This window comes from Mandrillus leucophaeus, unplaced genomic scaffold (genome assembly GCF_000951045.1).
Source record: "Mandrillus leucophaeus isolate KB7577 unplaced genomic scaffold, Mleu.le_1.0 Scaffold65, whole genome shotgun sequence".
In the NCBI taxonomy this organism is placed as follows: Eukaryota; Metazoa; Chordata; class Mammalia; order Primates; family Cercopithecidae; genus Mandrillus; species Mandrillus leucophaeus.
The window spans coordinates 90296-102488 of NW_012107030.1; the positions used below are offsets into that span (position 1 = coordinate 90296).

The 12193-nt window shown below is 50.7% G+C and overlaps 1 protein-coding gene across 1 annotated transcript in view; it reads right to left on the minus strand.

Moving 5' to 3' along the window:
• Nucleotides 1–278: 278 nt before the first annotated feature.
• HTRA1 (HtrA serine peptidase 1) overlaps nt 279–12193 on the minus strand; it is a 37343-nt gene continuing 25428 nt past the window's right edge. Inside the window, exons 4-9 of the mRNA XM_012001137.1 lie at nt 8237–8431; nt 7727–7759; nt 6391–6505; nt 5018–5075; nt 3089–3184; nt 279–995 (exon numbers count right to left, since the gene is read on the minus strand). Of these exons, the coding sequence (XP_011856527.1) occupies nt 827–995; nt 3089–3184; nt 5018–5075; nt 6391–6505; nt 7727–7759; nt 8237–8431 (666 nt within the window). The 3' untranslated portion in view covers nt 279–826. The remainder of the gene's footprint in view (nt 996–3088; nt 3185–5017; nt 5076–6390; nt 6506–7726; nt 7760–8236; nt 8432–12193) is intronic.

Here is a 12193-nt window from a genome sequence, read left to right on the forward strand (position 1 = left end):
CTGTATGATGTCAACAGACTGTCTTTCATTTGACAAGCTCCGGATGTGAGTGCAACTGTCCTCAAGTCCTGCTTCATAAAGCCAGGGGGTCCGAGCAGAGTTGTTCATAACCCCGGTAAATCCCATGGGATGATTTTGAAATAACTCATAAGACTAAGAGCTCAAACCTGCATGGACAATGCAGTTAATGAGGAGCCCACTAACATTAGAATCATGAATCATTCCAAAAAGACTGCAACAAGCTGCTCTTGGGAAAGGAAAATAAGCACTGCAGAAAGCAATGTGTAAGAAGTACTTTAATAGCTCAAACTCAGAGTCATCGTGCTCCCAGTTCCAAAGAGATTCCTAAAAGAGTCAACTCTGGCCATTTCAGAAGCCAGTATTCACCCACCCGGGGTCTCTGTGCATTGACCTTTGGGTGCTGACTTGGAGAAAAGCACAAACGCGCCCCGTCCCATCCTGGCTCCCGTGGGGCTTCTTCTATCTACGCATTGTATCGACTGCATTAGTTGGTCTAAGGTGATGACTCAGTTAAAGGAGGAGACAAATGCTGGCTGTCTAAGCAAGAATGGCCCAAGCTGGCAAGAAAAAGCACACTGCATACATAGGATACAGAAGGGCAGAGCTTCTGCCTGCGGATCTGCAACATTACATTTGTTTTGCCTGCAAACTATCAAGAAGGATTCTGTTGGCCAGGGAGTCTCCACTGAACAAACAAAATGGCGGTCAAAAGTCTTGAGTGTCCTATTTCAGCAGCCCAGAGTCCTCATCCGTCATCCACGGGAGAGTCTTTGAGGGAAACATGAAGTCCAGCTCATGCCTCTGCCTATGGGTCAATTTCTTCGGGAATCACTGTGATCATGATGTCTTCGTTACCCCTACGGACCACCATGTTCAGGGTGCTTTCCCTTTTAATGACATCACTGACGTCATTGGCGGAGACCACCGACTGTCCATTGATACTGATTATGACGTCGTTTTCCTTGAGACCACCACTGCAACACAAAGGGAAACACAATAGCAATGTTTCATGTTTCCATTCCTCCTGATCTGACTTTACATGGACAGAGGCACAGTTTAGAACCTAAAAGCCCAGAGCAAACAGGATTGGATGGTGGTGAACTTAGAATAATTCAAACCATCAGTGGGCCAGGCACAGTGGCTCATGCCTGTAATCCTAGCACTTTGGGAGGCTGAGGCAGGTGGATGACCTGAGGTCAGGAGTTCAAGACCAGCCTGGCCAACATGGCAAAGCCCTGGTTCTACTAAAATTATAAAAAAAAGAGCCAGGTTTGGTGGTGGGCACCTGTAATCCCAGCTACTCAGAGGCTGAGGCAAGAGATTCACTTGAACCCAGGAGGTAGAGGTTGCAGTGAACCAAGATTTTGCCACTGCACTCCAGCCTGGGCAACAGAGTGAGATTCCGTCTCAAAAAAAAAAATAAAATAAAATAAAAAATAAACCATCGGTAGACTGGATACTTATCAAGGTTTTATTATTATTATTATTATAATGTTCTTCCCCCACCTTTTTTTTTTCTTTGAGATGGGGTCTCATTTGTTGCCCAAGCTAGTCTTGAACTCCTGGGCTCAAGGGATCCTTCTGCTTCAGCCTCCTGAATAGCTGGGATTACAAGCAGGTGCCATGATGCTGGGCTCCTTTTGAGATTTTTAGGCTAACTCATCCATTATGTCCACTCTAGAAATGCCTACTAACACTTGTATGGCCTTATGACCCCAAGGAGATCAAAGGTCAAGATTGACCCCAAAGTGGGGAAGGATGTACCAGGTACTATCTGCCATGTAGCGTGACCATGACCAACTTGCTTATAAAGGGTATTGCAACTCAGAATGCAGTTCCTACAAGGGTGGGCAGAATGCTTCTGTTAAGAGGCACTTCCTTTGTGTGGTTGCCACTATAACTGTAGCTCTTATATAGGTCAGCGTCAAAACGCTGTCATGGTCCTTCATATGGGCCAGCATAAGGGTCTGCAAACTTTTTCTGTAAAGAGGTCCATAGGAAATATTTTAGGCTTTGCCGTATATATAGTCTCTGTTGAAGCTACTCAACTCGGCTGCTCCAGCACAAAAGCCACCAAAGATGTCATAAACCAAATTTCAGTGGACACTGAAATTTGAATTGCATACAAATATAACAAGTCACAAAATGCCATTCTTATTTCAGGATTTTTTCAACTATTTAAATGTTCTCACTCCTAAGTGGGAGCTAAACTATGAGGATACAAAGGCATAAGAATTATACAATGGACTCTGGGGACTCAATGGGAAAGGCTGGGACAGGGGTGAGGGATAAAAGACTACAAATTGGGTTCAGTGTATACTGCTTGGGTGATGGGTGCACCAAAATCTCACAAATCACCACCAAAGAACTTACTCATGTAACCAAATACAACCTGTTCCCCAAAAACCTATGAAAATAAAAAATTTAAAAAATAAGTAAAAATAGAAATAAAACGCAAAAATTATTCTTAGTCCACAGCTCCATATAAAAGCAGGCAGTGGGCCAGATCCAGCCCCAGGGCACAATTGCTGGCCCCTGGTCTAGCACTTTTTTCTGGATATTCCAAGACAGGTAACAAACCCTGATGGATGGTTGAGCTACTTCTTGTCATGTTACTTTGATATCAGTTGGGTTATTTTTCTGGAGGTGTTGACAGGTATGGGCCTAACTGTCAGAGACAATCTGGAAGACTCCAGGAGGAGAAGGGTCCCGAAGCCTAGAACAGGACCACCACATGAGGGCTTGGGGACACTGTTCCTGAAACCCTCTCTCTGGCCAGCCAGAGACTCATTATGAGTCTGCTATTGCTCTGTCCATCTGGAGGGTCCTAGTGGAGCAAGGACTTTTGAAGACAGAAGGCACCCTCCTATGGATGAGTCCCAAGCCGAGCCAGGTCAGAAGGCCTGGCCAGCAGGAATGACCAGCAACGTCCGACCACATCTGTCAAGGATCAACACCATCATCTGAGCCAGTAGAAAAGGAACAGCGCTCCCTCTTCCTGCTACCCCCACAGGAACAACAAGAATATTAGGAAAAGGGAAAATAAGGGAAAATGACTCTAACTCACGCTTCTGCTGGGGTATCAGGAATTACTTCAATGATATACGCTCCTGAGATCACGTCTGGGAAGTCCCGGTGCCGGTCCTTCAGCTCTTTGGCTTTGCTGCTCCAGAGAAAAAGCACCCATGTTAGTGTGAAGAGACACCAGTCCTTCCCCAGGCAAAACTCAAGCTCTCACCAGTTCCCTTCTTCTCCCTGGGTCTAATGTAAAATTCCTCCAGGAGTTCTGATCCTATTTTAAAATTGCCTCTCTACCAGAGTCAAAGATTTACTTGGTAACAGCAAGGAAAGTGCTTTCATCATTATTATTATTTCTTTTCTTTTCTTTTCTTTTTTTTTTTTTTTTTTTTGAGACAGAGTCTTGTTCTATCACCCAGGCTGGAGTGCAATGGCGTGATCTCAGTTCACTGCAACCTCTATTTCCTGGGTTCAAGCAATTCTCCTGCCTCAGCCACCCAAGTAGCTGAGATTACAGGTGCCTGCCACCAAGCCCAGCTAAATTTTTCATATTTTTAGTAGAGACAGGGTTTCACAAATTGGCCAGGCTGATCTCCAACTCCTGGCCTCAACTGATCTGCCCGCCTCAGCCTCCCAAAGTGCTAGAATTACAGGTGTGAGCCAGCAATGCGCAGCCATCATCATTGTTATTATTTCTTAATTAATAGTAACTATTACTAAGGAGTCCGTAAAGTATAGTGGTTGGCCTGGTTTGTAGCCCTAGCTCTGCTATTTGCTAGCTATGTGACCTCAGACAGTTGCTTAACCTCTCTGTGCCTTCATTTCCTCACCTGTGAAACGGGGATAATAATAGTACTCTACAACATGAGTTGTGAGGATCAGATGAGGTCACCCCAGTAAAGCACCCAGCCTAGTACATGTGATACATAGTGGCTGGCATCACTGTGGCTGGTAATCACCGCTACCACTCCCTGATCTGAGCCTGGCCACACACCAGAAGCACTTGCGCTGTCATCCCCATCCTGAAGAAGAGGAAACTGAGGCACTCAGGGGTCATATCGTTCCCAAGGTCACAAGGCAGGAAGTATCAGAGCTGGAAAAGGAACCCAGGAAGCTGGGCGCCAAGGGCCTACCATCTTTCCCTCCACCTTCTAGTTCCAAAGGCAAACAACTGAGGAGACACTTTAACCTTGACAAGTGGCTCCATCTTCTGGAGTGCTAAGAAAGGGACAATCATTCATAATGTGTATCAAAATATATTAATACTTTCACAGTGAGTGAATCATTAATTCATCATAGTAATGAACACATTAATCTACCTGGTAGTATATTTTAGTCTTTTCCTACTTTACCTCTGACAGTTTTAGCCATGCCAGTTGAGTCTATACTACCAGGACTCACGAGATTACACCAGAATTTTTCATCCAGGTTAAAATACCAGGATGCCGTGAGCCTGCCAACCACAGGCCGCAGTTCCACCAGCTCGGGGAAAACAAGCACATCAGTCATTCACTTCCCTGCACTGGGCCTGCCCTGGCATTCCTGCAGCCACGGCCCACGAGCTGCCACAGAGCGACGAAAGCAGAGTGCCTAGAGCTGTGGGAGGGGCTTGGGGCCCTCCTGGAATGTGGGTTTCAACAGAATGTGGGGTAAGGAAGACATGAGCCAGAGTGAATCAACAGCCCCACCACACACGCATTGCTCAGGCCTGCCTTCAAAGAGGAGGGCAGAACCTTCTACACTGGAGGGCCAGCCGCCAATGAAGAAAACCAGCTCAGAATGCAGAAACACAGGATAAAACCAAACAAAGGGGCCAAGGCTGATGACCTGTGCTCTTTCCTCATGCTACTTCATTATAAGCAGAAACTGAGATGTCTTAAGGCTGCATAAGCTTTCTCTTTCAGGGGTGCCTGTGAGCAACTCCTGAAGTTCAGGTTTATTAACATTTAAGACACAGACACGCATCCTGTTTGCCCACCTGGACGTGAGTGACATCATTCGGATACCAATATACTTCTTCTTGGTGATGGCTTTTCCTGGTGAGACAACAAAGGGACGGCAGAAGGTCAGCCCAGTTGGTGGGTATGCTGGGGACACCAGGGGCTGGGGGCCCAATCCCCCAGGTTGCAGGAAGGGCCACAGAAGGGCACACTGAGGTTGCGGCTCGAATCCTGGTTTGGACCCCTCCCCTCTGGGGGACCTCGGGAAAGTCTCATCGTTCAGTTAATGGTCAGATACCTGGGCATGATCCTCAATTCCTCATGGCCTCATCCTGACAGCTGGCCCTTCCCCAGGCTTGCGCTACCCCCATGTATACCTGGAATGTGACCCTTCTGTCCCACCTCCACTGCCATCACCCTTGTCTGAGCCCCCAGCATGTCTCATCCAGATGACTGGGAGAGCTCCTTCTCCGGTCCCCAACTTCCAGCAACTCCTCCAGCAGACTCCCCCCAGCCATCAGAGTGTCCTTTCAGTGACATCAATCAGATCATGAACTTCCCTGTTCTTAAATGCGGTTAGGATGCAACCCAGGCCCCTCACCATGGCCCACTGTGAGCCTGCTTGCTTGGCCTTGGCCAGCTTTCCACCCCAGAGACCTCCATGCTGTCACTGTGCTCCGGCCCCCAGGCCACTCCAGGGGCCTTGTGCTCACTCAGCTATGCTGAGTCCTCTGTCTTTCCTTCTGGAGTGTTCCCCCCACATCCCTACCTGCTGGCTCCTCCTCACTCAGACCTCAGTTTAGGAGGCATTTCCTGGCCACATCATCTCCACCAACTGCCTCTCCAGTCACTCCCTTGCCGGCCACCCTGATCTGTTTTCTTGGGAGCACTAATAGTATCTAATGTGTCTGATTATTTACTGTCAGCCTTCCCATCCCCCGACAGAACATAAACATCACACCGGCAAAGGCCTCACCGGAGCCCCAGGCTCCAGTTGGGCAGTCTACTGCCAAGCTCCCTGCTTGACTTAGGCAATAAATGTTTGTAGAATGATCTCCCTGAACCCGTTTTCTCATCAGCAAAATGGGACTAGTAATTCCTAACTGACAGGGCAAAAGAATTAAGTGACATACATAAATAAAGTGAAATAATGGACAGAAGTCACCTAGGATCATGTCTGGTACATATTAGACTGACTCAAGTGACACTGTCATGATCAGAGGACAAAAATGGCGCAATGTCTGTGACCTTCTACCAGGGATTTAGTAATGTTCATTCCTGTTCACTTCTGGATCGGAGATGGCTTGGCTAGTCTTAGGGGCTGCCACTTTTCCCTCCCCCAGTTCCCAAAGGGCAGCTGAGCTTCAGGCCGAATTTCCGGAGTCCCCGGGGCTATGTGGGCCTTGCCTACCTTTGGCCTGTCGGTCATGGGACTCGGTGAGGAACTTTTTAATCTTATCAGATGGGATTGCAAAAGAGATTCCAGCTGTCACTTTCAAAGTGTTAATTCCAATCACTTCACCGTCCTGAAAAGCAAGAAGGACACGGCTTGCTGAATCGTGAAGGCTTACCGGCAGGTACACCCCCAAGGAGAATGTGCATGAAAGAAGTCACTGAGCTATTTCAGAGATTGAAGCGGGGAGCTGCACGGAGGGGATCCCCAGGGGAGCAGGGAGAGAGGCATCAGGACACCCAGGCAGCGTAGGCCACGCGCAGCTGTGGAAGAATCGCACACACTCCAGGTCGCCACTGGGTGCTCACCTCGCGGTAAGCACAGATAGTTTCAAAATGCACGATATTATTTGCTCCTGTTTCACAAGGAATACGTTTCCAAAGGCTCAGAGTCCTCTAGGTGGCTGCCTACACCTTCCTGCTTCTCTCATTTCTAATGATCTTAAGATGACTCTGCTGACTTGAGGGGGAACAACCCTAGAGCTTAGGGCTGTCATGTTTCATTACCCGCAAAGCCATCTCCACTCCATCCCCAGGGTGCTGCGGGGGAGGCGGAGGGCAGAGCTGGGAGCACAGCTGCCCCTCTGCTGGGAAGGGAAAGCTGCCAAGTGGGGATACATCACCCCGTGCGCACTTCCCACGAGTGCTGAGATGTCAGTACCTGATGCCAAGGCCTTACTAAAGACGGCCCCTACAAATGGCCCCGGAGCTGCCCTCTATGAATGGCCCCGGAGCTGCCCTCTATAAATGGCCCCGGAGCTGCCCTCTAGCGCTGATGGTCTATGTTCTAAGGCTTCACTTTTTCTGCTCAAGTATTTAAGGGTAGACTTAAATGATATCTTTGTGGGTGGGTAACTCCTCCTCATTCCAGCCAGGCCTTAAGGGAGGATTCCTGGCCAAGAGAAAGTGTGTATGAGCCCAGCCAGCTCCTTCAGCAGCCCAGGAGATTTAATTTGGAGGAGGCGCTTTCAGTGACCGGCCAGCACTTTTGGTGACCTTCACCTTACTCCTGCATTGGCCCTGAGTTTCACGGTGTTTACCTGTAACTCTGAGACATAAGTGTGCTCTCTGGCATAACATTTCCAACCCTCACCTCCAGCCTGCCTTACTCTTTCCAGAAAAGATTCATAGGGTCATTTGCAAGCATGCAGTACATTCACAGAGCTCATTTTAAAGAAACTTGATAACACGCTTTGGCAAGCTTATGTTTGAAAAGACCCCCTGCATCAAAAAACAAAACAAAAACAGTGTGTACATAAATAAAAACAAACGACATAACGTTTAAAATACGTTACCAGGTTTACTAACGGGCCTCCCGAGTTTCCATACTGCAATTAAACAGAAATGGAAAGGTTACAAATTGTGTCATAACGTGGTCCAATCTATGTCCCTGCCTGGCCATCTCCTGAGCACAGTGTCTACAGTGTGGGCCATGATTCTTCTCTGAGATTCATTCCCATTAACCTAATATTTTGCTGGAAAAAAATGACCTTAACAATTTTCAGAAAGTTTTAGAGGTGCCGTAAATGGGGAGATTTTCTCTCTGAAGCCCAGAAGCCAACTGCAATCACCCTAAAGCACCCAACACAACTTCTTCCTCCTGGGAGGAGGCTGGCTGTCCACCTGCTCCAGTGTCACTGTCCCCGCCGTGTGACCCCTGTCGTGCTGCTGGCACTAGAATGCACATAGCTTGGTCTAGTTCCATCCTTTCACCCAGACTACAAGGAAGTCAGAGACCGATGCTGACTCCTCTCCTCTGGCAAAACCCTGCCCCAAGCCCCACCCGCAGAGGGACAGAGGCTCACGTTGATGATGGCGTCGGTCTGGATGTAGTCCATGTCTGAGTTCCGGAGCCCCAGCTCTTTGCCGCCTCGCTGGGTGGTGCTCACGATCCCGGTGGTGACTGTGTTTTGAAGGGAAAACGGGCTTCCGATGGCAACCACGAACTCTCCCGGCCGCAGCTCTGAGGAGCGGCCAAGCAGCAGGACAGGCAGTTTACCCTGAAACCACAATGGCTGGCATTGCTGAGTTTGTTCAATTTAACCAAATGGGTAAAAGCACAGATATCATGGAAAACCAAGCAGGGACAGTGCCGCGCCATTTGGAAACACCAGGCCTGGTGAGGAACTGAGCTCACGACTAACATCCCTTTGCTGCAGGCAGGACCGGACTTCCCTCCCACCCGTAATCCACACATTACAAGCTGTGTGGGAGCCAGTGACCACTGAAGCCGCACACACGCCAAGGAAACCGTGGGGAGGGAACTGGAGGCCAAGTCGGGGTCTCATCACATCTTGAAGCTATCAGCACAGACTCACTCTGAAACCTTGAGGCCAAGAGACAGAGGAAGACAACATGAATTTAGGGTTTGGGGTGAGACTGCTTGGGGCAGCCTTCAAGAACCAAGCCCCGGGAAGGATCCCAAGCCACAGGCAGTGAAACCTGCCCGGCTCATCATGTGCACACCCATCCTGAGGCCTGGAATATTTGGGGTGCTCTGTGGACAGGGAATTGCACTGACTCAGGTGCACGCCTATGCTGAGTACAGGGCCACATTGGTCAGGGGCCCGGATGGAGCATGGGGACAGCAAGGCTTCCAGGACCCAAGACAGCAAGACCCAACAGGCGGGCCGTCTCTCTTCTCCTGAAAAGGCCCTCCATCAGACACCTGTGCTCCCCGGTCTGGGCGGGCTAATTGGCCAACTCCAGAAGCCCTGATCTCCAGTGGCCCACAAAGGCCAGGCAGAGCCAGGAGCCCCAAACAACTCTGCACAACAAAATGGAACAGAAGCCAGCTCCAGGGTCACCCAAGCCAAGGAGCTGGGGGGAACCACAGAATGGCCTCCCCAGCTCTATCAGGGAAGGCATCGGCACCCCTTCCCTCTCTGCCATCCTTGGAGCCGAACAAACCTCCTGAGTTCTTTTAGCCTTTGTTCACTTAGAACGAGCAGCTGCCCTGGAAAACAGGGACCAGACCCAGAAAGCAGAGAGCCACCCCAGCCCTCGTGGGAACTGCAAATCCAGAGCCTCACGTTTGTCTATCTCAAAAAAGAAAGAGCCAGGGGACCGGTGGGGTGGGGCAGGTGGAACCAAGGGGTTACTTGAGCCATCTCCTCCACCAGGGATGGAGCAGACACCAGCTGATGAGGTGGGGTGACCACCATGCCCATTTAACAGATGAGGAAACTGAGCCTCCAAGAGTCTGGGTGACTTGAGACAGAGCAGGGATTGAAACCCGGGACTGAAACCGAAAAAACAGACTCTCTCATCCGCTACACAGCGCCACATCATGTCACAAATATCCCCCAACACATACTAGATAAGGAAGGCGCTGGGTGAGAGAGCTCCCGAAAGGAGATGTGAAGAAAGAGTCTAAGACCTAAAACTGACTATACAAGACTGAGGAGGAGGAAGGTCCCTCAGATCACAGATACCAAGAGGACCAGGAGAGCACTGTCCATGGGCAAGAGCATAGACCTGGGGCCAGGCTGTGTGATTTAGATAGGGGCCTGAGCTTACAACCACTCAGGTCCTCAGTTTTCCCATCTGGAAAATGGGACTAACATACAGCTACCTCAATGGTCCACTGTGAGAAGGAAGCAAATGAAGATCTGAACAGCTCTTTGAATACCCGCTGGCTCCTATAAGCATCATCTAGGTGTTAGTTTCGCTGTGAGCATCTGGGCCTGTGCAAATCCAACAGGGGGAACCACCAACTCCCTTCCCACAGCCAGCCCATGTCACCCAGCCATGGTAAAGGTCTGCCCTGACAGTGGGTGACCCTTTCCCTGTGGGGTTGCCTGAGGCTGGAGCGTGCAGGGCAGCTGGGGGGAGATGCAGGCCTGCAGCATCCCTACTCGGCCCCACACTCACTTCCCACACTCCTCAAGCTCATCAGCATCCAGCAGCACACCAGCGAGCTCAGCGCAGCCTGTTTACTCTGGGCCCGGGCCAGCAGCCCCTGCCAGGCATGACTTCAGCATTCATGGCGTGCAGGCAGGGCAGGAGGCAGGGCTGGGATGTGCGCTACGCCATGCTGGGGGAGGTCCACCAGGGACACTGCCATCCCTTCAGGCCCTGGACTGGCTGGAAGGCCAGGCCTTTGAGGCCTTCGGGGCTGGGCTTGGGACAGGTAAAGGGACGGAGTGGCACAGGTTGCTGGAGCAGGGTGGCCTGGCTGCCTAAGGAGACAGACAGGAGGCAGGAGATCAAGCTCAACTCAGGAAGGGGGCCCAGCAGGCGTCTGCTTCACCACACATTGAAAACCCATCAAAAAGTTATGAGGCAGGGCTTGCTGTGGTGATGCTCATTCACATCTCACTTATCCCCTATCCTTACCACCCATCGGCGCCTCCTAGAAAGGGAGGCAGGCCCAGCCTGTATGTCTCAGGAGACCTCAGAAGGCAGACAGACCGAAAGGCAACTCTCCTTCCAGCTCTTCTTTTCCACCATCTGAGCTCAGGCCCAGAGGATGCGGCAAGGAGACAAACACTTTTGGAGAAGCTGCGAGGCTGGGGCAGGGGAGTCCCCGGGCAGGGAGGAGGAGATGGAGGCTGCAGGCTGCTTGTCCATGGGCGCTGCTCTCCATGCTCCTGGGGAGGGCCAGGCCTCCAGGGGATGCTGCCTGCTGCCAAAAATGGGGCCCAGAGCACCCCGTGGTTCAGTCACACTTGGGTGACCATATGGGCTTTGACAAGATAGACACCCATAATGTGAACCCAGGGAGTCTCCCCAGGAACCAGTCCTCACCTGAACACAGACGAGAAAATGTGGCTACGTAGTGGCCATTTAGGCAAAGGCTGCACCAATGGGCACCACCAGTGATCATCTCGTTTACGTTTTTATTCACTCAGACATTTCCTAGCTCATGTAGGGCAACCCTAAGACAGAAGAAAGCAAGCAGACACATGCGGCGAAGTAGGGAGGGGTCTCACATTGTAAACCTTGCATTTCTGTGAAAGGAATGAGCCTTTGCCTGGCAGGTGACAAAGTACTTTCACGGCACCCTTAGGAGTTGAGCTGTATTTTCCCCCCATTTTAAAGATGTGGAAACTGCGGCTCAGAGATGGGGGCATTCCTCACAGCCCATGGGCAGCCTGGCTAAACAAGAGAACAGGCTTCCCAGCTCTCAGACCCACATGCCCAGTACACGTTCACCCAGAATTCCAATCACAGGCAGAAATCTTTGCAATGGAATGATGTGTTGCAGAGATGTTGACCAGGTCAGATTTATGGCTCTCCATGAGGTCAAACTGCCTTTTGGGGGTCACTGCCCCAACTCCCCACAGGAGCCACTGGCTGCAGGAGCATGGGGCCCCTCAGCTCATTCCAGAGCCAGGTGGGGCCCGTTCTCAGCCGTGAGCCTCACCTCGAGTCTGTCTGCTCCGCAGCTATACCTCTGCTGGCCAAATTCCTACTCGGTAATTGAGCATTTAATTCCATAGCTGTCTAGACATCAGCTCCACAGGGGAATGTGGAGGAGATGCAGCACAGATAAGGCTGGAAGTGCACAGCCACAGGCGCCGTGAAGCCCCGTGGGGCCCACGCACTCTGAGTCCAAGGCCTCTGCACTGCTGTCCCCACGCTGGTTCCTGCGCCACCCACAGCAAAGCATCTCTGAGTCTCCCTTTAAAGCAGCACTGGCCACAGGCCGTCTTGAAGATGGCAGCTCCTCTCCTTGGCCACTTCACCATCTCCCTGGAGCCCCACAGTGAGCCTAGAAGTAAACGGGGCAAACATCTGTCCTCCACTGACAGATGAAA